Consider the following 24,639-nt stretch of genomic DNA (forward strand, 5'->3'; position numbering starts at 1 on the left):
CTGAAAGTATTTCAATTCCTAATTTATTTCTCAAGTGCCCAAACAAGAGCTGCTTAATCAAGATTTAACAAATAAATTCCAGGGTCCTTTTTTCCTAACAGACCTATGGTTCTTGCAAATGTCTGCAGGGGTCAGGCTATTGATACCAATAGAAAACTCACAATGCTGGGTGGGATCCCTGGCGGGGTGTGGGGCGCCCTCCTGAACCTGTGATGTTCTTCTAAGTTTTGGGATTTTTAGAAGGTAGCATCCCCAAGGTCAACTATTCCCTGTCATTTATACCCATTAGCCCTGGTACAACAGAGATCTTCAAACTGGGCACACGAATTCTTTCTGAAAACGCTACCTTTCATCACGATTTGCAGTTTATCTTAATATGTTCCCAGTCTTGAGATAATGTTTCAATAATGTATTTAAAAATACAGTCACCTATAAACGCGGTAGTTTAGTTTTGGTAATATACCTGCTTGTTACTCTTTAACAATGGTTCACAATTTTCAATTATCTATACTACATGTAAATCATCCAGAACTTTTCAAGGCCTTTGAGCTTATTAAAATCCATTGTCACTTGTTTTTCTCATAAGGGAGAAATGCAAGACTTATTTATCAGCTAAATTGAGTTGCATGTGACATTAAGAGGGATGCTCTCCATTGAAGTACTATTCATGGATGCAATTGAAACATTTTTCTACAATGGCCATCTTTCTATGAGACCTATTTAAAAGTATGTCTTTTGCTGCTTCCCTTATCATTTCAATTAAAAGAAAACAGGCTTTTGTCTGGGTCAAATATACTCAGTCTTTTCTCCCCACCCCACCATTCCAAACAGCATTTCTTTAGAAAACACAAAATCAAGAGAAAACATGCTCTCAAATGACTGAAAAAGGTTCTACTTTATGGGCACTTCATCAGTCTACCCCCAACTTTGAGAAAGAATTTTGATTTCAGGATAGTTTTATTATTTTTATTTTTTTATTATTAAAAAAAATTTGGGAGGGCGCCTGGGTGGCTCAGTCTGTTAAGCGTCCGACTTCATCTCAGGTCATGATCTAACGGTTCGTGGGTTCGAGCCCCGCGTCGGGCTCTGTGCTGATGACTCAGAGCCTGGAGCCTGCTTCGGATTCTGTGTCTCCCTCTCTCTGGCCCTCCCCCACTCACACTCTGTCTCACTCTCTCTCTCAAAAAATAAAGCGTTACAAAAATTTAAAAAAATTTTTTTTAATGTTTATTTATGTTTTGAGAGACAGAGCGCAAGTAGGGGAGGAGCAGAGAGAGAGAGGGAGACACAGAATCTGAAGCAGACTCCAGGCTCTGAGCTGTTAGCACAGAGCCCGACTCGGGGCTCAAACTCACCAACAGTGAGATCATGACCTGAGCCAAAGTTGGATGCTCAACCAACTGAACCACCCAGGGACCCCTGATTTCAGGATAGTTTTAAAGTATTATTATTGAAGAAGGGTTTTCATAATTAGCTTTTAGTTTTATGTAAAAAAATTTACAAATGTTCCCATTCTCTGTGATATGATTGGAAGTATGTGTTTATTTCTCATTCATTGTAAACATTATTTTACCCAGTTATAGGACCAAAACAAAATGGGAGATTATTGGATCTGATGAGATGAGGGATGTTGAGAAGCATTTTATTTCCCTTACTTAATCATTTGAAGTTGTGGATTTGTGTTGAGACATATTATGGGAGAATGAGATATGTGAATGTTTTGGTATATAATCAAAGAAAGGTAAATTATTTTACATTTTTAGAGTCAAGGACTTACTTTTCTCATCTTTCCTATTGCTCTTCTTTCCTTCTAAAGCAATATCAGTGCTATAAAGTTTCCAAAAAGGCTTAGCGGAAAATTAGTGATGTTATTTATCACTGCCATTGTCTCCCTTTTGTAAGTGGTCCCTTATCATTCTGGAAGCTATTTTTAAGCAAAGAATGAGTTCCCAGCAGAGAAAGATGACCAGAAAAACAACCCAAAGTGTCCTCAAACTTTCATGTGCATAAGCATTTCTGTACAGGAACGTATGTTGTACTTGACAGATGAATTAAGGGATTTGGAGCATAATTTGATGATTTGAGAATTTTATTTTAATAGGCTAATGTTAATACCCAACACCCCTACTATGATACAACTCCACTATACTGCTTCTCTCTTTAGGCTTTCATTTTAAGGAGAATAATTTGTAAATCTCTAAGTAAAACTTCGTATTCTTTAAATCAATTTATTAGGTGACTGATTATTTTGTGCTATTAGACATGTCTTCTGTTTCCCCAACCTATCAACCATGGAATTGCATTCCAAATGTGCAAAATTTAGAGGGAGAAATGAGAATGTGTCTCTAGAATGTGATATAAATTATTTATTTTAAAGGTAGCTTACATCTGGCCTGACCCCTCATGTCTTCAAATTTCAGGTTTCAGTGAAGATTTTCACCTTCTTGTTTTTACCTGAGGTTTTTCCTGCCTATAATATGTCTGCTTTTCAAACTAGCATTTACTTTGCTCTATCACAGGAATGCAAATTTTCTTTTCTGAGGTGTTTCATTTCTTTGTTTTAAAAAATGTTTATTTATTTATTTATTTATTTATTTATTTATTTTTATTTTTGAGAGAGAGAGAGAGAGAGAGAAAGGGAGGGAGGGAGAGAGGGAAAGAGAGAATGAGAGTAGGAGAAGGGCAGAGAGAGAAGGACAGAGGATCCAAAGCAGGCTCCATGCTAACAGCACAGAGCCCAATGTGGGACTCGAACTCACATATTGCGACATCAGGACCTGAGCTGAAGTCAGATGCTTAACTGAGCGAGTCACTCAGGAGACCCAGGTATTTTTATTTCTAAATGATATTTCTAAATAGTCATGGTCTCAGTATCTTCCCATGAGGGTGATTTTTGATTACTTTTTTCAGGGCAACTTCTCTGTAGAACTTTTTGTGTAGCTACAGTAGAGCTACTCCAAAGAAATGTTTTGCGTCATTTGAGGGTGTCTTTGGATGTGTGGATCAGGAAATACTGGAAAGGACTGCTTCTGGTTTCTCCAGGGAAACATGTCATATTGGGCCCAGGGCCATTGGAAGAGGGATTTTATACTTTCAGAGTCAATGTGGGGCTTCCTTGGGAGACAGGAGTCAGACCTGTAGGGGCAATGCAGTCTCCTGTGAATGGCTCCCTGGATTAGAACTTTGTCTGTGTTCTAGCCACTTCCACACAGACAACCAGAACTGGTCACAGATGAAAACTGGGGTGAAACCATCCAGAAGAAGTAGGAGATGGGAAGGAGTGATGAGTAAAAATGCAGAGAAGAAAATCTTTGTGGGAGAGAAATAGGCTAACCACATCTAAAAGCCAAAACAAAAAGGATTCTGATCTTCTAGTTAATTTTGTTGGAGTCTGATAGGTTTCTAGAAATCACATTTCTGTTCTTCTCTGAATGTTCCAGGAAGAGCTGGCCAACATATATATGTACGTCAACACGGCACCAGCAGGCACTGCATCTCTGGCTTGTTCTGCCTCTTGTAGATCATTCTGTCTTGTGTGGGCACAAACTTTTGGGAAATGGAGGCTCATCTCCCTGATCTTCCCTGAATTATTTGGAACTGGAGTGAACAGTGCTGTGAATTTGTGGGCAAAGTTTTGTTTGTCTACCAGGGAGGATGGATCAAATAAGACTGACATTCGTTTAAGCTGGTAATTTTCCCAGCTCTCTTCTCTTGAAGTGAGAGGGTGATTTTGATACATGGAGAACAAGAAAATGAATATTGCTTAATTTTTCCTCTTTATCCCTTCATATATCTTACAAGCTTGAAAATTCCCTCTAATCTACTCCTTGATATTGAAGCCGAAAAGGTATGGGTATGAGTTCCTGAAAGCCTCTTATAGTGCACCCCTCCAAACTAGGTTCAGTTCAAATGTAAATAATAAAAGAGTATACAGTGGTGATCTTCCTATGGGGGTGATTTTCTCAAATTGTAGCATGCATCAAAAAGCACCGGGAGGGGTTGTTAAAACGCATGTTGTTGGGCCCTACTAATAGAGATTATGATTCCGAGGGTCTAACATAGGACCCAAAATTCTGCATTTCTATCAAGTATCTGGGGATCCTGATGCTGTTTTTCCATGGGCCCCTCTTTGAATGGATTTAGGGTATAGATGTAATTTCCTCAGTATCTTACTCCTGTTTTAGTTACTTGCTGGCCTTCCAGTGCCGATAATCCTAATTATCTATGTTCCAGGAGACTCACAATGCAGTGGGAGAAGTCCCGACTTTGAGTCACATGTATACTAAAACCTCATGAGGAGAAATTACAGTACTTTTTGTCAAGATGCCAGTGCAGTTGATAAATGGAGGAGCAAAAAGGCACTCATATCAACTTGAAAACTGTCAACTTCTACAGTCTTTAAAGCTAGCTGAATGAAGGAGAAGAATCCCCCAGTCAGAAAATCAGCATTAAATAACTTTGTAAGGAAGTACCACAATCTTTCTGCAGAGGAATTTCAGGATGTAACATTTTCAATTAAATGCGAGTCTGTCATGCAATTCTGAGCTGATTTCTGATAAAGCTTCAGAGAAAATGAGCTTGAATCTGTGGAACTATAGTCATGATTCAGTGTGTTTAGGGGGGAAAAAGCACTGGAGATAAAAGTCCCATCTAAGATAAGTACATTGGAAGATGACCCACACATTGGCAAAGGAAGTGTTCTGGAAGTATTCAGAAAACAAAGCCATAGTAAACAGAAAAGCAGGATACACACATGATGGAAAAAAAAAAAAGCCTGTTAGGAATGTGATGAAGGAAAACAAATTAACAGCTTGCTACGCTCAAGGGTCTTTCTCTATATGATATAATGAGGATATTATGTCACTCTTCACTAGAAGTTCTCAAGCCACGACTGAGTTAGTTTTATTTTCTCAGACCACCACCCTTTTGGTTATTTCTGACTTACTAACCTCTAAGTATTTTTTTGCATTTGGCTTTTACACTTAGTCCTTTTGGATTTAAGCAAAATTTACAAATGCTCTGTGTTTCCAGTCTCCTATGCTATGTAACACAGAAATGAAACTAGGTGCAGAGTTAGAAAATGACAAGTACTTAAGGCCTCATGACTGTGGTAACAACTATAATATAAGTAATAATAGATAACATTTGACAGTTGTTATGTGCCAGCCTGGTTTTGAGCATTTTAAGTGTATCAGTTCATTTAACCCTCACACACAACTCTATGAAGAAGGTGCTATCATTATCTCCACTTTACACATTAGGAAAGTGGGTTTCAGTAAATTGCTCAACATTACAGAATAATCTCTAAGTAAGTAGAAGAACTACAGGATTTGAGATCCTCTAAGATCAGCAAGACCAATTTGGAGCAATCCAGCTAAGCACAGCGATTCTAGCGATGAACCAACAGGGTTGGTTCAATGTACAAACTCCTTCATACAACCAACAGAGTGGTTCTATCTCAACTAAAAGCTTTTGAGAATAAAATCTATAAGAAGTTCTGCATAAAATGCATGATAACCTTCTCAAAGCAGGGGAAACTAGCTGTAAATGTTGACATGAAGCCTTGCTACACAAACCACATCACAAGGTACCATTTGTAAGTCACTGATTTCCTGTGCAGAGGAACCACCCAGATTGGCCAGATGAGAGAAACTGGAGGTTGGGTTGATGTTTATAGCCATTTTAGCAGTAAATGCTTCAAACCCATATGGGAAACCATATAATCTTGGTTAAAATATCATTTATTGGTTTGATGTGTAAGTAAAACAAAATGGCATAAATGACCAGAGTAGGATATTTCATTTCATTACCACATCTTGGCAACATGCTCTCTGCATCATCCCTCAAATGCATCATACTTTTTCATTCCCAGTCTAATTTCTTCCACAGGCTACTAAGCTGGATAATTCCAATCTAGTTTTACCTGCATTGATCTCTCATCTCAAAAACTCTGCTGTCCCTGTCACCTCTATCACATGGAGATGCCCTCCCTTACACCAGTCTCCTCTGGGCTGGGTAGGAGGGTTCTAGTTTCCACCCTGGGTTTCAGCTGTCTCTGGTGCCTTAGATCTCGGCAATCATTCCAAACCTATCTTTCTGTGACTATGATGAAGTTCTGACATAGTCTGGTGGCTCAACTGTCCTGAACAAATTAGAATTAGAAGAAATCCACTTTGTTTTTCAGACTTTGCTTATATAAGAGGCTATAGAAAATGTGTCTCGATTATTTTGGCTTTTGAAGTGCAAAATGCCCAGATTTCCAGTAAAAACTAATCTCCCTGTATTGTCCCTTTCAGACCCAGATAAAAAGTTCAGAGAGACATTTCTTCCTAGAAAATGACAAGTACGCTGCCAGCTTCCTTTAGATGCAGTAAGAACAATGCTTTTAATTCTGCCTCCTGACTCTACATGAAGATCATCAAATAAGCAGATGGAACAAGAAAATGAAATTTTAGGTATTATGGAAATGAAATACTCAGATGACACAAATGACAATGGGCAATTTTCACATCACTCAATAAACTGAGGCTCTATTCAGCCCTTATTTGTGCCATGAGTTATTTTGAGTTTAACTTTTAAAAAAAGAATGTCAAGGAATGAAATTCTCACCCTTGGTTTTACAGGAGAGAATCTGCCTAACCAAAAAAATTCCAAGGAAAGAAACTAGCTACTTTGATGGGAAAGGGGCTGCAAGTCCATAGGGATTCCCTACTGAGGAGTGAGAACATTGTTTGCTTTTGCCCCCAACGAAATAAACTCTTCTAGAAGTAGTGCAACAGCATTTGGGATGATGCAGCCTCCTTTTACAAGAAATAACTTTCTTTTTAATATATTCCCTTGGGCACTGGGAAGGAAAATCTTTTTGCCTCTTAACTGCTGATTCAGTGACCTGAGAATTGGGTCAGAATGAAAAAATAATCTACAACTCTGCTTTTAGTTTGCTTAAGAGAAAAAGTGGGTTTAAAAATTACATATTTTGTTGTTGTTGTTGTTTTTTAAAGGAGACATATACCTGAATCACAGATAAATGGAATGCTGGCAAATATACTTTAATTTATGACTGTGGTTATTTTTTTATGTTAGTTGTAATTTCAATAGATATATGTAATTGACAATGTCTAATAACTTCTTTTTTTCAAACATTTCTTGTGCTTTTAAAAATTTTTTTTTGGGGGGGGTCTATTCTTGGGCTTTTATTATCTCCACTCTTCTTGGCTATGGAGAACCATAATCTAATGTTTTCTGGAATGTCACTCTTTCAAGAAAAAGGCAATATTTCAAATGATTCATTTAAAGTAACATTTAAATATACAATTTTGCATGTGACTTACTAATATATTGATGACCTGATTCTCGGTGTTTGGATGATATTTTTTCTGCCTTTTTAAGCAGTGAAGAACTTTACTCTTAGGAAAGATGGGGCTTTCCTAGTCAAACTTCTCCTAGTTCTTGTTTATCCCCTGTAAATGTAAATATATCACAATAGGGAAAATTTCTCCCTTCTCAATTCCTGAATTTATAGCTGCAACTGCAATTCAATTTCATTGTCTTTGGATGGGAAATGATACTTAAGAAATTGGGCTTCTCTGAGGGCGTTAATGACGGAATATGTGTTTTCAAGGTGAGCTACAGCACAGATTTCAAGACTGTTGTCTCTCTTGGAAATACTAAATAAGCAGTTTCAAGGATGAATAAATAACATAGAAGACATGTCTACTTGAAGGTTGTTTCTTGCCCTTTCTTGAACTTTGCTTAGACAGAGCAGCCCCAAGTTTTGCATACAGAGAGTTGGAGAAAAGATTTAATAAGATCTCACTGAAAAACAATGACTATTTTCAAACAGAAAACGTACTAAAACCAAATGACCTAGTTTTGGGGGGGGGAGCAAGTGTATGCTTCACAATTTACAAACATGAATTAATTTTTGTTGTTGTAGTCATTTGTGCTTAGTCTACACTATTTATATATATTTGGTAAAGGGCATGAATTTCCAAATTTTGTTTTATGGAAGAAACAGACTTTTGGAAATGTGAAAGAGGGCACATTGTGTTCACACATTATGATGTTCCCTGTTTCCCACTGTCAGTGGCTTGTTATTGGTGGCTTATTCTCATTTTGTCTAACCTCAGAGGAGAGGAGGCTTCTTTTTCACCCAGACTTTTTGCTCCTGTGTTCTCCGTTAAGAAACCCCACAAACACTTGGAAATAGGTAAAAAAAGGACTGAACCCCACATGTTTGGTTGCAATACATAGGAAGCTGTTTCCATATGAGGCTTAGTCTATTCCTAGGCATTGTGAAGAAGACGTCATAAATAGCCATCTTCCCCCAATTCTATGAATGTAGTTCAGCTTGAAGACTAAAATTCGAGTTTTGGGCGATCGACAACACTTGATTGATTGGATTAAATTCTGCCTTTCAAGATTTTACAATTTTTCCCTAGGAAGTTTATTCTTGCATAGCTAAAAATAACAAGTCTGTTAGGTTAACAATATATTGATTGGCAGAACCAGGTGCTAGTCATGTCATAAAGATAAACTTCTTTCCATTTTTCAAACTTATGTCATTTTGAGATTGCCTAATGTGTGCAAAGGAGCCACCCTCACTCCTCCATACCAGAAGAAAGCTTCCTGTTAATTTCTCTGGCTCTCCTATGCTCACACATTCTCCCAGGAGATGAGCTGTTGAACTGGGTCCCTAAACATCTGCTTATAGGCTTTATTATAGGTTTCTAGGCAAGAGAGAAGCTGCAAGGCAGAGCTGGGCTGACTTGTTGGCTAGGAGGCAGCCTATGCATGGTAACTGGCAGAGCAGATAGACATGTGTGCCCCTAAAGTAGCCTATGAAAGTGAAAACATCCACTGTTAAGAGCCATGAATAGACTAATAAATGGACCAGGGAAGCCAAGTGCAGAGACCTAGGAAGTCAGTTATAGGGCAAGAGTTAGCAGCAACTGTGTGAGCGATCATTTGCAATACTGTGCCTTTGGGAATTTTTAAAAGTTTTCTGCTTCGGGGCATCTTGGTGCATCAGTCAATTGAGCATCTGACTCTTGATTTAGGTTCAGGTCATCATCTCACAGTTCATGGGATCAAGCCCTGTGTTTGGCTCTGTGCTGACAGCATGGAGCCTGCTTGGGATTCTCTCCCTCTCTTTCTGTCCCTTCCATGCTCATGTGTGCATGTGTGCTCTCTCTCCACCCCCCACCCCCCACTCTTGAAATGAAGAAAATAAAGCTTAAAAAATTAAAGCTTTGTGCTACTTTTGGGACTCCAGGACAAGTTCTTGGAAGTAAGCAAGGCAGTTTTTATTTTTCTCGTTGATGGATAAGGTTAAATGGCTTCTGTAATTCAATAGTGAATTCAGAAAAATCCTGAATTTAGACTATTTCAGGAAGATAATAGGTTTAGTATGATTTCACAATGGATGAGAAGCCCCCTTCACCCTAGGAGCCAGAGAGAGGGATGGTGGAATGATACAGGGGTATGAAACCCTCACAAGAGAGATGGGACAGAGGTTACTCAAGAATTTACAATACTTCATAACGTGACTGAGTGTTGCTCCCATGATTATTTAGTGACTAAAGTGCCATTTCCAGGCCTACTCCATACAGACTGTAATTTGTCAGGATTTCCACACTTAATGTTGTATGGGAAACCAAAAATTTGAGCTTTTCTGATGAGAGATGCTTAGTTAATTGCTTTTACATTTTAGTAGGTGTCAGCTTCCCTAATGAAACATAGTATACGTGCCCAATTATGGGCAATTACCACTTGGGAATGGCTGAGACTATTTCTTTAAGAACACATCTTCTTAAGGAAATTAATCAAGAGCTCCATGTGGTATATAGGAGAGAGGATGGGATTTGTGTGAGACAGGTCTGGGTTTGAATCCCATCTCTAACTGTACTAACCACAGTACAGAGGACACATCCCTTCACTGAGCCTCAATTTATTCAGTTAATAATGAGAATAATATCCACCCTTTCCTGGGGTCTTGGGAAGACTAAAGGAAATGAAATTATTTTTATTAAAATCAGTTGACATTCAAAAAGTAAACTCATCAAGATGAGCCCATTGGGTCACATTCTGTAGGTAAGATAAGACTTCTCGGATAACAGATGCCATGATCTTAAGAGATGGACCATCATACCTTTCTGGATATATTCGCACTGCAAAAATTATTAACACTGTGGATTCATTAGAAGCCAAATTAAGCTGCTTTCCCATGCCATGCCACTGTCACACAGGATGCATGCTCTGGGCAGATTTCACGCATTTTTGTCTTTGGGTTGGCAGAACTGTCAAATGCCACTTTTGAAAGATGAGGCTATCTACAGATGCTTGCATAACACAGTTAAGCAGAGAAACAAAAATAAAAGTATCCCTTGGTCATTTACTGTGGGCTGGATAGCTTCTGTTCATGCTCTCAAATGCACTCTCCACCCTGCTCCCACTGCCCTGGGCCCAGAGAAACACATCTGTACAACTCCATCCTGGCCTCCTTGCCTTCTGGTTTATGGCTGAGCTCTGTTAATAGGGATTGGCGGCAGAGATTGGGAGCTGAGAGTGAGTGAGTTAGGGGTATTTAAACCTTTTTCAAGTTATGCAGACATAGAATATGACAGTATTTATGTGGGTTACTAGAGTAAATGCATAGCAACCCATAGCTAAATTGACTGGCGCAAGCCCAGCCTGGTGTCAGGATGCTAAGGGGAATTACTTTTAAGGACACCTGTAACCCATTAGTGACACACTGGGGCATTGCCTTAGTACACCTCAAATTGCCCACGTTCACAAGATGTGCTCAGTAAACTTCCCATAGATGTGAATAAATTTTTAATTCATAGTAAAAACTCAAGATTTGTTGTATAATTCTTGTTTGGTTATGACTGAATTATTCCCAGCCCTTTACTACTGCATATAGCAATTACTTCCAATAACTATATAGAAATGATATGTCATGGTTGATGCGAAACTCAACTGTAAAAGTAAATATGATCACACATGTAAACAGTTGCTTCAGTTAAACACAATAGCACCATGTTTACTCTTCATGTGTACTACATCCTTAAGAACAAATCAAAAGCAAATCATGCAGTGTTTACCGGGTCCCTTCTCACAAGCTCTCCATTGGGTACTACTTCAACCAGGTGGATGATGATAATCATAGAATTCAGAATATAAGTCAGAAACATGTTCTTGTGCAGAGTTACCCTTTGGCAGCCAAGGTTCCTGGAGGAAAAAGTAACAGCATTAACTGGTGCCAAAAATATTGACATACCTGGAAAAAAATTTTTTTGGTAATATTTGTATTATTTCTTTTAGCAATAGATGAGAGACATATAGAAATAAGTGAGACTGGTCCCATCTTTAAGACTCATTACTAGTTTTCTGCCTGATTTTTAAGAACAGTTTTCTAGTCACGGTAGCTCATAGTTTTCAGTCCTCAGGGTGACTTCATACAATAACTGAAAGAGTGAGTGATAAAATCACTTTTAATTATACCAAATGTCGTGAAATTAATTAAGAGAAGGACTCTTACAAGAGAAACCATTAGGGTTTGGAGTGTGCTTCAGATGAAAAGTCGAATATTCATTGATGTAACCGGGCAGAAATTGTGTGGCAAATGGGATAACAGAGCATGAAGTCAGAACCAAGGCTGCCCTTGACAAAGTACTGAATCTGTGTCCTTGACCCATCACAGACACAGACTTTATTAAGTCTCCGTCATTCTTCTCTTTTGCTATTTTTTCTAACGTCTTCGTATTTCTCATATTCCAACTGGAATCAACTCTGTGGTTCTCCCTTTCCACATCCTCCTGATGGTGGAGCTCAGACACAGGCACAGAATTCTACACAGGCTCAAATTTGATCTCATTATAAGGCATATTGTGGTTTGGATCTGATGAAACCCATCCACGTGCCACTGCTTGTTGGCATAGCCATTTCCCACCTTTTGGACACTAAACAATTTGTTGGAATTTTCATTCCTTTCTCCTCCATTTCATAAGCTTGTACATACGTATTTGTGTGAATGATCACATAAATAAACATTAGTTTGGATATCCTATTCCACTTTTTGATGCAAATGGAGAGAGTCCTGCAGGATGGCTATAACAAAATTGGAATGATTATCCAAGAGGAATAAAAATCTTGCATTTACCATAACTGATCCAGTCAAAAAACATTTAGCATAATGTGAAAATCTAAAACATTCAATTAATGATGCCAATGACTGATCATAGTAATTATTCCTAATTCATGGAATAAAGTTAGGATTCCAGGAATTTTGAAAAGGAAATTCTGGGGAAAGATGAAATATGAGAATGGTCTGGCTTTACTTAACAATGCTTTCCTAAATTTCGAATCAAAAGAAAATGCAATTATCTGTTGTAAAAAGTCGATTTAAGTAATAAGGGCATCTGTTAAAACATATTTTGATTATTGTAACTACATCTTTCAACATTCAGGAAGCACAACCATTAGAAAATAGTTAACACAGAATATCTTAAATTTTTCAACTTGCTGAGCAGGGATAGAATGCAGAACTTTATATCCAGGAAGGGTTTAGAGAAGAACTTAAACATACGCATGTGCACACACACACACACACACACACACACACCCCTGTACTACTTTATTTGACAGCAGAAAACACTGTTAAATAAACCAAACCTAATTGGTTTTATAATAGTACTATAAAAGTAGGTTGCAAATTTAAGGCTTTAAAAAGAAAAAAATTACTTATGGGAAACATCATACCCATTTATACTGCATAAACTCTTCAATATTGCAACTGGTACATTAAACCTGTGACCTGCCATTTTCCATATAGTCATAATAGCATTTCATAATTCTTCTCACTGGGGGGCAAATATCTGTGGCCTCATTACTGGATTCTGCCTGGCTTAAACCAACGACACTTGGCATTATCCAGAACTAAAGAGTATGGATAAATGCATCATACAGTGCCGCTGTTCTCATGCCTGGTTTTCTTCTGATCAGGTAGAGTTCAATAATCTGCTGATATACAACATTAGTTTAAAGGACTGGTTAATGCTCAATCTTCTGTGTAAACCAAAAATCGGCTTCCTCTACTTCTAGCTTATTACTCCCTGGCCCTTTTATCCTTACTTTATTATTTTTTTCTCTTAAGACCACCTTCTGACATATCATATATTTGTTTATTGCCTGTTATTTTCTCCATTTCTTTCACTAGAGTGGGAGTGCTAAAGGATTTGTTTTGTGCACCTAGAACAGTGTTTGACACCTTGTAGGGCTTGATACTCATGTTTTTTAATTAAAAATCTTTACATAAGAGCAATTTCCTTCTTCAAGCAGTGGCCAGTAAGTAGTTTTCCAGTATATCAGAGAATTACATTAAGTGCTAGATTGTGTAATATCTTATACTTTGAATCATACTGAACATTTGCCAAGTTCTTACTATAGGTATTAACTACCTGATATTGGACATTATACTGTTGTTCAACAGTAGCTAAAACCTGTATGTGGTACGGTGTTAATTATATAATGAGAAAATGAAGGTTTAAAGCTGGATAAACTATTAGACTCCAAAGGAAGAATATGACTAGTATATAAATAAGAGTTTGTCTTAAAATTTCAATATAATTTCTGCTTATTGAGTTTAAAAAAATTTTATTACACTTACTTGACAACATTTAAACTCAGCTTTTTGAAGCAAGTTAGAGTTACTTTAAATTTATTAAAATTCCTTCAGTAATCTAACACATATCACTGTGTACCCATTTAAAAATCCAACACACATTACCATATGGTTCAGACCTTTGGTAGATGCTAGGGGTATATGGATGAACAAAACAGCCTCTGCCTTCAGAGACCTTATATGCTAAATAACTGTTTATTTACTCTTATTATGATTACTGTTCTGAAGGAGAGGTATAGGATGCTAAAGAGGGTAACTGAACTTAACATGAGTAATTATGCGCTCAATTGTTCTCAATGCAAATACCTTGTTGCTTGAATGAACATGATCTGTCAGATCTGAAAGGTCTTAAGTAGAAAATAGCACAAACCTGATGTTAGCTATACTTCATTCCTCTTGATTAAAAGAAACAGTTATTTAGATAGACAGAACATTGCTTACTCTTTGCAAGACAAGGAACCCTAAGTACTATAGATTCTCTAATAGCAGGAGGATAAGAGAACATGATTGACGTCTGTCTTGGCCCAAAGTGTCACTCAAATGTGAGGAAGAGATAATGATTTACCTAGGTATGAATCTCAAGATGTCATACTTTAAGACTAAAGCTAGATGTTATTTTCATGGTTTTAGCTTACTTGGGGTAAATCTGCCACACTATTTGTTTCAAATAATTGGGACCCTATGTATGTATGTGTGTGCTCTTGGGGAGCTTTTAGTCATATGAGAAAGCATTTCTATTTGCCTTGAGTTTTGCATATTGCATAAAACAGTCTGATATCAGAGGATAAGGAAGAGCAGTGTTCAGTCCTTTATAAGACAGTGTAATTACAGTCACATTCAAAGTAAATGAGGAAAGATGCAAGCAATAAAAAAAGTAAAAGTTGTTTTGAATTTACTGATGCATGAGAAAATGTGCATTGGAATAACTGTTGTGATTAGTACAAGGAGTCATATCTCTCAGTGTAATGCTAAATTTTTCTTTACCTGGCTATCATATTTTGTTCACAATAGACCAGACAAGTAAGGAGAAGGGGAGGGAGTCGTGGAATGGACTGCATTAAAACTCCTAGAAGAATTTGAAACCCAATACTCTTTATATCTTTCCCCTCTGACAAGAGACTTTATACCTTTGGATTTAGCACAAAATCTTTATCCTTAAGGAACTCCCTTTTGATCATAATTCTTGCTTCTTTTCCTATTACCACTATTCTATGAGTGAACAGTTTACCAAGATATGACTGGCAGTTATCTTTTGTGTCCTGTTGTGTCAAGGGTGGGTTGGGAGAAAGGAGGATATCTTTGGTGCCATTGATTTAGTGGTTTCTTTGGAGCAATAGGAAGGCAGCTGGAGATGTATCATAGTGGATGCTATAGAAGATAAAGTGTTATCTATCCATCCACTATGTAGATGTGACAGAATAATAGTGAATGCTGATGAGTAGAGAGGAATCAGTATTGCTTCTGGAAGGTCCCAGTGGAAAACCTCCTTTTGTGCTGATATGGCCAATGTAATGTAATGTAGACAATGTAATGCAATAAAGACACCCCCCCCATCTTCCAACATATATCTCTATTAACTTTCAGGCAAGAGTAATTAATATTCAAAATTTAACAGTAAGTAAGGCATGAGTATCAAGCAGTTAAAATGGATGATAATGAATGTTCTATTACTGTGCTTTCCTGAGAAAAAAGAGTTAGATATTTAGTAATTTAGGATTCTTCCACAGAAATGTCAATTGATAATTCTAACTGGAACTGATGGGATAAGTGAATTTTATTGCAAACTTGCTTAAAATGGTCAGGAAATGCACACAAATAAATGTCCACTTATGTGGCTTTCTCAAGCCTGTCTCCCCTCGGGGTATCTTCATCTTAACTCTCTTGTTGACATTTACTATTGGCATGTAGTAGTGAGGAGTCCTGCTGAATAAATTTGATGTTTCTATTTAATCCCTCTCCATACTGTTGCTCCTAACTAATTTTCCTGCAAAGAAAATGAGTATATATGAGTAATTTCCCAGATTTTTAGCAGCAACGTATTGGCAGTTCCACAGCCTCCCGTGTATTTAGTGACTTTAAATTCCTCTGCAGGCTTTCTTAGCCTGCTGGTTTGAGGAGGACACCTGCAGGGTTATTCCTTTTTATAGATCCTATAAGGCACATTTGATGAGTTGAGAGTGAGTTTCAATGGGATGATTATGAATGGGGCATTAGGTCTGAAAAGTGGGGCTGGGTGTAACTTCTCATTTTGGTTTCATGAAATTTTTATGAAATTGATTGTTTGGATTTTGCAAAATAACTCAACCCTGGGAATGTGGAATTAAGCGAGGGAATTATGATTTTTTTTTTGCTCAGGTTTGCGCAGATGATGCATCTTAAACTCATAAATCACAGAAGCTTCCACTGTAATATGAAGTAGAGACCTTAAGGGTGATGTTGAACATTGAGAACAATTTGGGGAAAATGTTGCTAATTAAAAGATAAAATCCAATGATAGATCAGAATTACCTTCTTTTAATATTTATGAAATGCAAATGTAAAGAAAAAAATCTGAAGATTCAGAAACATACTTTAATTTTAAGAAAAAACACAAATGCCCTGGATATTTTTAGTTTGAGCAGGTTTAAGATAAAATTAAGAACAAGTATAAAAATCATGTGTGACTGCTTTTAGATCTGAATATTTGATATCTCAGCATGTGTGTTTTTCATATCCTATTTGTCTCTTGTTGTATGTGCTTTGGAGAACAAGCTATTTCGGTTTATGTCTCCCCATTATCGCACTCAGATTATAAATCCATAAGAGCTGGTTTTCCTCCCAAGATTAAAGTTGCTGTTTGGTAGGCTTTTGGAACTGAGAGATAGTAGGACAATATTAGGTGCTTTCTAATCAATCTGCCCCCAAATTCTCTCATGGGTTCAGCGAGATTAATTGTGTTCTGGGTCTAACTGGAGTTGAGAAGTATTTTACTTTACTTATGTGCTGTACTTTTAAACACCCATCTTCAGTGGCTTAATACAGCATGAGTGTTGAAAGAATACTGCTATTTTCTTTGCTGATTTGGCTCTCACATCCTATCACTTATTTAAGTGACTGGAGAAATAAAGAAGTAAGAAATGTTCCCTGGACATTTTTTATCTTTAAACTCCTGAATACAATTATTAGTTTCACCATTACAAACTTGGGGGCTTTTTCTTTCAATTTTTTATGGTTACATTAAAAATTTTAAAGGTGAGACTTTTAGTGACAGACTTTTTAATCAAAGTTGTATGGGAGCCATGATGATGTATTTATTCACCGTGGTCAAGTGCAGTTGAAAAATGAATAGACATTCCAAGATTAATCATGCTGTGTGTTTACTCTGTTGTATTCTGATCATTATAATTGAAAATACTTTTCTATTCTAATTCTAGTAATTGATCCCTTATGTCTTATTGCTTTGTTTATATCTTTCTCCTGTTAAACCATATATGGAAAGAGCTCATTCTGTTTATTTAATTTATTATTTATTTATTGTTATTTAATTATTATTATGCAGTTAACAAAAAATTGCTATTCAATTACGTTCCTTTGTCAGAATAAGAATCTTGACTATATAAGATACAGACATAATATGATAATGGTATAAGATAAAGGCAAAGATTAAAAAGGATCAAGGAAAAAAATAATAGTAGTTGTGTTAAGGGTGTGTTTACAGGTGATTCCCCCCTTGGGTTAGGCTTCTTTAGTATTATCATGATAATATTTTAACAAAAATCAAATTAAGATTCTGTTATACTATATATGAATCACTGTATATTTAGTTACATAATCACATCTGTAAAGTGTGGAGGATTATTTGTAGTCTGAGCCTATGAAGGAGCTTTTCTTTACCATTTATATAATACCACTGCAACTAAAAAAAGTGTTAGTTGAAGGAGACAGCCCTGTAATGTAGAAATTAGAATTCTCATGAAAGGGTAACGTAGCGCCTCCTGCCTTTGATTTAAAGGAACTACACTAAATTTAGGATGTTTCTAGAACTGACTTTAACTTTCGTTACTATCTCACATGCATTATGAAGTCATTCCTGAAAAAAACAGATTTAAAGTTTCAAATTCTCCATTAATACAAAATCAGTAGTTATACCAATGTTTTGTCATATATAATGCAATCAAGTACATAGACACAGCCTTGGAATAGAAACCTCATTGGGATTTTACTCCTCACAGTGTCTTAGGAGGTAACTGTGGTGGATGATGCCAGGTTTGCAAGGGCAAAATACTGACACTTGACTCTTCTTCCAGAGATTCTCCTTGGTCTTGGATGAGTGAGTCAAGGCCAGAAGGGAGCCTTACCTTCCTTCTCTGACTAAACACTATCATGGCCTCAGTAGCCACACTTCTCCACCGGCCAAATCCACCTGTGATACAGCTCATAATTAGGCAAGGTGCATTTGAACTTCTGGCCATGACCTCCATATTTTAGGATGGGGGTAAAAGAAGGAAGAAGAGCCTCTCCTCAATACTTCCTGCAACCTTAGCAATGGTAAGTGGAGCCTTTAACATGTTAACAGGATACCTATGGGCTCACAGGACTGTTTCATTTTGGGAAAGGCATATTGCCTTTGAGAATTATACGATTCCACCTTATTTTTCTCAGAGATAGGATTAAAAACGGTTTTAATTAATTTTATTTTCCTTGCTACTTCATGACTCTTGGTGGTGCATTTCTCTTGTGATTTGCAGAAGATCACCCTTCCCCCAACTCTTGCAGAGTTAACCATTTACTTCAGTACCTTAAATAAGAAAATAAAAAGCAGATGCTATGAGGGTACTTACTTGAAAAACACGAAAATCCCCAGCGAAATCACCAAGGTGAAAATCGACAAAGAATGACCCACAATAGCCAAGTAGTACAGGACATATGCGTTCTGCAACAACAACAGCAACAACAATGAAACAGTTATAAAAATAAACAGGCAAATAAGTGATAATAGAGGAGGGAAAATAGTTTCTATTTTTAATATAAGTGTAATTCAACAATTGTTCTCCTTTAAAAAAATCTAAAATTATAACATATTTCAGACAAATTATATTGAATTATAATATTTGGGTTTAACAGGTTAAATAGTATAAGATTATCAGTTATACTAGAATTTGCATGATGTGGTGGGAAGAATGTAAGACTGGATTCATCAGAGCTGTTCTTTACTCAGAGTATTAGTGATTAAGTCTTTGTGTGACTCTCATAAGTCAGCCACTTCACCCCTCTAGATCTCAGTAGTTTTTATCTGTAAAATAATGTGGTCAAACTAAATGATTTTTAAAATAATTACATACTACTTATAAGAAACATAATTAAATACTGGGATACAGAAATACTAGACATAAAAGGATGGGGAGATGATGATCTAGGTAAACACTAACCACAAGAAAATGGGTGTAATATCATATAGGTCCAGAGCTCAAGTCAGAGAGATAAAACAATTTGTAATTTCTATTCACCTAATAATATCAGTTCAAACCACATAAACATAAAGCAAACGCTGACACCACTTAGTAATCAATAGAACACACAATACAAACGCAGTATAAATAAGTTGGATAATTTCTGTGAAGTTTTTTAATTCCTGGTAGAATGTGGCATTTATGTACAAATCATGACCCTTCTGCATTTGATTCTTGTCACTTTACTCGTGAAGAGCCTGATATTGAAGTACTGATTCCACTAACAGGCTCTCAAAGCATGCAGAGTCCTTTGTTTGGTTAAATGCATTATTGCTGGACAGAAACAAATATTGCTTTTCTAGGAGTTTGAATTTCAAAATGAACTAATCAACATCTCCTGAATTGTGGCTGTTCACCACTTGACCGGGCATTTGCATATTATTTGCCATTTTCATTGATACTACTCTCCTAACAGAATGCTTTTTATCTTTGCAGAAATGATAATTAAGGTTGGAGTCGTTGGTTTATATCTAGAACTTATGATAAAGACTTCAAAATAGCCTATAAGCCCCTTCTTAGGAAGTATTTAGGAATCTTTGCAAAAAAACAGATACTCAGCTGCTGTCTTTTCTCCCACCAATTCATTTTCTGGCTATTTTTTTCACTTTACCACTAGACAAAACCAGGAGTGGCATTTTCTAAGAGTTCTTCCTTTTAAATAGTTCACCATGTAGAATCCCCTTGTCATTGAAAGTACTGTTTTTAATTTAGATATATGCTCATGCCCCATCCTCTGTCACTATTTTATTTTTATCTCTGTATATTTTTATTTCTAAGAAAATTTTATACAATTAATTTTCTTTCAGTTGCCTCCAGACTACTTTAAAAAATATTTATTCTTTTGAAATAAAGTTGTCTAAGATTAAACCAACAGCTCATAATTTAGTTGCCATTCTTGGTGTCATTCTTAAGACTGAGAAGTGCTTTTTTTTTTTTTTAATAAATTCTAAGATTCTTTCTTCAAAACAAAAAAAATTTTTTTTTGCCTGTATATAGATGGAATATTTGTTCAAAGAATTTCAATCATTATGTTAGGTGCCCAGAGGGGAACATTTACTCTTAAAATCCTTTCTTTCTATCTCAGATGTGGCTAGAATGAGAAGGTCAAATATGGCAGCCTGAAGAACTACTTACTTGGATATGTACTCCTTATAACAATTGAGTTAACAGGATTACAGTTTTTTCCTGTAAAATCATAATTAACACTCATTCAGGTATTCCTTACTTGGTGACATGTCATCTCAGTCAGACCTTATTACGTAAATAGCTCTCCATTAGGATGTAGACATGCATCTAATTCTCAGAGGCGACTATGCAATTTGTAAAGCAGTAACCAGCATTGGTGCCCCCAGCCTACGCCTGTGACAAGATGTCCTTCTGGTCTCTAGTCATCTGGTCTCAAGGCTACCTGTTCATCTTGTTTGTTTTTTGCTGTTGTTTTGTTTTTAATAAAAGGAAAATTTTCTATACTCCTAAATCTTCACTGTAGCAAACAGAAGCACTGATGAGCTTTTAGCTTCCAACTCAGTAATTATTTAGCATGCAGGCCTATCTTTGAAGGAAACAAAAGGTTTCTACTGCTGTGTGGTTAAACACTGCCTGTTTCTCCCAGCTCAGTGGGAAAGAGGAGGCTGATTGTGGGTTTAGTGATTTTTTTTTTCAGATTTCTCATGCATTTGGAGAGTAAGTATCTGGGTTTTTCCCATTGGCTTAAATGTATCCAAGCAGAGATGATACTAAAAATATTAAACAGGCAGTAAGACAAAAGTAGTTCCACTGAAAATAACCTAAACTGCCACACCTGTATCTACAGGCTGATGGGCAGCCCCTTTCTAAGGGTTCCTTCAAGCCCTGATAGTAAAATTCTAACTGGCATCTTGGGGGCAGGGAAGAGGGGAAACTGTCACTTTGTGGCTTGAGGAAAAATCTCTAATTTTGGAATTTTTCCCACAGAAGAGACATCTTAGAGAGTCCCTGGAAATGCTGCCTAATGTCTGAATGGGGAGTCCCATCATCTTTCCCATGGACACTATTTGCCTCATTATAAATGGCCTGATTCTATATGCTCATGGAACTCTTTGACACCAGGTGTCAAAACAAGAAGTAGCATGTCATTTTTTTCTAATACTACTTCATAGAGTCCCTAGAAACTTACAGGCCATTATCTGATTTCCTTCTATAAAATAGGTTGGCATCTTGGTAGCAGGTGTTTCATAGTGATGCATATATTTCTATGTAAAAATAATGGCATTCTCACCCAATACCGAAATTTGAAATAGAACCTACCTTCAGTTTCTCAGGAGTGAAAGCATTACACATAGTATAGTTGGACCAGGTTCGATTGTTCTCAGGATGTTTATACCAAACCCCTTTCTCATCACAGTATTTTGTAACCTTTTCTGTTAAGGAAACACAATTATTACGTTATTATCTCAAACTACCAAGATGGAAAAATAAAGCTTAAAAGCCATGTCACAATGTTAATCACTTTATATAACTTGAATGTGAATATAGGTCAATGGAGACCATCATGAAGATGTATTATGCACAATGTTTTAGCATGCGTTGTCTCATTTTATCATCAGCGAAGCCATATAAAACGGATGTTGCTATATCTCCATTTTGTAAACAGGAAGCAGAGAGTGAGAGAGGTTATAGAGTTTGAAAAGTCACTGGATAGTGGGTCAGCTAGGATTTATTTTTTTTTAAATTTTTTTTTTCAACGTTTTTTATTTATTTTTGGGACAGAGAGAGACAGAGTATGAACGGGGGAGGGGCAGAGGGAGAGGGAGACACAGAATCGGAAACAGGCTCCAGGCTCTGAGCCATCAGCCCAGAGCCCGACGCGGGGCTCGAACCCACGGACCGTGAGATCGTGACCTGGCTGAAGTCGGACGCTTAACCGACTGCGCCACCCAGGCGCCCCAATCAGCTAGGATTTAATGTCAGGTCGTTTGCACTAAAAAGTGCTACCTATACTGTACCTCATATTTTTTTAAAGCCACATTACATTTCTGATTTTAGATAGAAACTATATGAGAAGAGCAAGACCACATCTTCATTTATATGCAATATTTATTTATTAGGTTGACTGTATGAAACTACAGTTTTTGTGAGTCAGATGGTCAAATATTGGCAATTTCATATAGTTAAATCCAAGAGAACAAAGAAGTCCAAAACTAAGAGGTGTGTCAAGAAATAATTTTTGTGCTTCTCAAAAATATTTCATTTAAATCATCTCTTTATCCCACAGAGGGCATACTAGGGATGTATAGATTTAGCCTTCGCTATTTACTTCTTTAACCATCTCTCAGGTGATAGTGAAATTTGCTGATTTGGCTGGATTGGCATTTTAAAGATCTCCACCTTGCTATGGGCCAGGCACTGTGCTAAGCACTTTGCAGAATTATTTTCTTAAATGTTAATAATGACCCTTTAAGATGGGTATTGGTCTTCCCATTGTACATATGAGGAAACTGACGCTCAGATAGGTTGAGTAAATTCCCCATCTATGGCTAGCAAGTAGGAAGGCCAGGGGTCAAATCCAGGTCTGGTCTGCTTGATTCCAAAGCTATTGTGCAGCTAGTTAACTCTGTATTAAGGCTCATAGTTCTGTGGGCAAGTTATCTACACTCCATTCAGTGACCCAAAGAATCATAAATAATTTGTTGACTGTAAGATAGTATTTAAAATCTAATCTGATTGGCTATACAAATGGAAGAAAAAATTATATTGAGTTAAATAAAATAGAAAATAATGAACAAATGCACATTGAAATGAATGCACTTGCCAAATTTAATCTGAGTTATTCTGACTTCCTCTAGTTCTCCAGAGTATCTCTGCAATGCACTTATTGCCTTAGATATCATAAAGCAACCTCAAATTGGTATAATATGCAAATAGGTTTTACCAGTGTATTTAGAACACTTACAAAATTTTGATTTTTGATAATTTCCTGGCAAAAATATTTTTGAAGCATTTTTCTTCATTGGCAAAGGCAAAGAGCTGTCCCACCTGTGGATAGACCTTTTATTGTATCACTTTTGGGTTTTTTTTTTAGTCCAGGATGTGGGAGTCTGAATCACATACTAATATTTGGAGGAAACTGTTATTGTTTTAAATACTAAGAAAACAATTCATGTTAAAAAAAACCTTATTTGTCTGAAACATCACTGAGATCTCATAATATTTAAAATAATTTTCTATCAGTAGTTATGGTTAGTCAATCAATATGCTAAGAGCTAGTATGAGAATTCTTTTATCTTTGGCAGATTTTAAGGGAAATTAAAAATTTTTAATTATAGAACTGAAACAGGTGCTATCAAATTAAATAAGATTCAAGCTTAAAATTGTAGATTTGTTTGTATGTCTACTCTAATAATTATTTCAATTGGATGAAAAAACACATTCTGCAAGCAAAAGATGTTTTCAAGCAACCTATGAGACTCATCATTGCTTAATGTAAATTTGTTAGAAAGTTAAATGGAAAAATTTTTAATTGTAAATCTGCTGAGATAGCCATTGGACAAAAACTATATAAAGAATCACCACTGAGGGGTGCCTGGGTGGCTCAGTTGGTTAAGTGTCCAACTTCTGCTCAGTTCATGATCTCACGGTTCGTGAGTTTGAGCCCCGTGTTGGGCTCTGTGCTGACAGCTCAGAGTTGGCTTTGGATTCTGTGTCTACCTCTCTCTCTGCCCCTGCCCTCCTCATTTTCTCTCTCTCTCTCTCTAAAAAATAAATAAACATTCAAAAAAAAAAAAAAAGAATCACCACTGGACACACTAACAAAAAAGGGTTAGCACTAATCAGCATAGAAAAATTGATATTGACAATTGGTCAATGATTTTGCTAATGCTATTTGTTGAAGCTTCTTGCAATTTTTAGAAAAGTGGCTTGCAATGCAGCATCTTATCTTTATTATATTGTCAGAAACTAGCTTATTACTTTATTAAAATGAATACAATCTGTTTTAACAATGTTATTTAGCTATGTAAGGCAAAATATATTCTATGGAGGAGGGAGGGGTGTTCCTCCTCAAGAAGTCCATTCCAATCATGGACAAGACTGTAGGAAATATTATTTTGTTTTGATGTCACTAAAGTCTGGATCTAAGCATTTCTTGGTTCTACCTGTTACAGCTATAAGAACTTGTCCTCCCCACCTGGCAAGTCTTTCAATATTCAAAGAAAGGATATGTCTACTCTAACTTCCCTTTCCAAACCAAACATCCCTATTTACTCACACTACACAGTTTGCCGTCCCTTCATAGTCTGGAGCCACTCTGCATGTGCTGTGATACTGGTATTTCCCTAAAATATTTTAAGTTTGGACTGCCCCATGAAGAGGGCAGCATGCTTATTTCACTTTCGATTCATATGGAGGTTTTACAGATGCTCAGCTCCAATCTCCAGAGATTCAAACTTGATTAACTGGAGAGGTAACCAGGCATTAGCATTTTTAAAA

The 24,639-nt window shown here is 36.7% G+C and overlaps 1 protein-coding gene across 1 annotated transcript in view; it reads right to left on the minus strand.

The window, feature by feature from the left end:
- Positions 1–24,639, minus strand: part of CALCR (calcitonin receptor) — a 59,429-nt gene that overhangs the window by 22,374 nt on the left and 12,416 nt on the right. The window contains exons 4-6 of the mRNA XM_047097332.1: positions 21,460–21,572; positions 18,505–18,596; positions 11,106–11,232 (exon numbers count right to left, since the gene is read on the minus strand). Of these exons, the coding sequence (XP_046953288.1) occupies positions 11,106–11,232; positions 18,505–18,596; positions 21,460–21,572 (332 nt within the window). The remainder of the gene's footprint in view (positions 1–11,105; positions 11,233–18,504; positions 18,597–21,459; positions 21,573–24,639) is intronic.

Source organism: Lynx rufus, unplaced genomic scaffold (genome assembly GCF_022079265.1).
Source record: "Lynx rufus isolate CCGP_SWC_20201006 ecotype Redwood Valley unplaced genomic scaffold, mLynRuf1.p SCAF_4, whole genome shotgun sequence".
Taxonomy (NCBI): domain Eukaryota; kingdom Metazoa; phylum Chordata; class Mammalia; order Carnivora; family Felidae; genus Lynx; species Lynx rufus.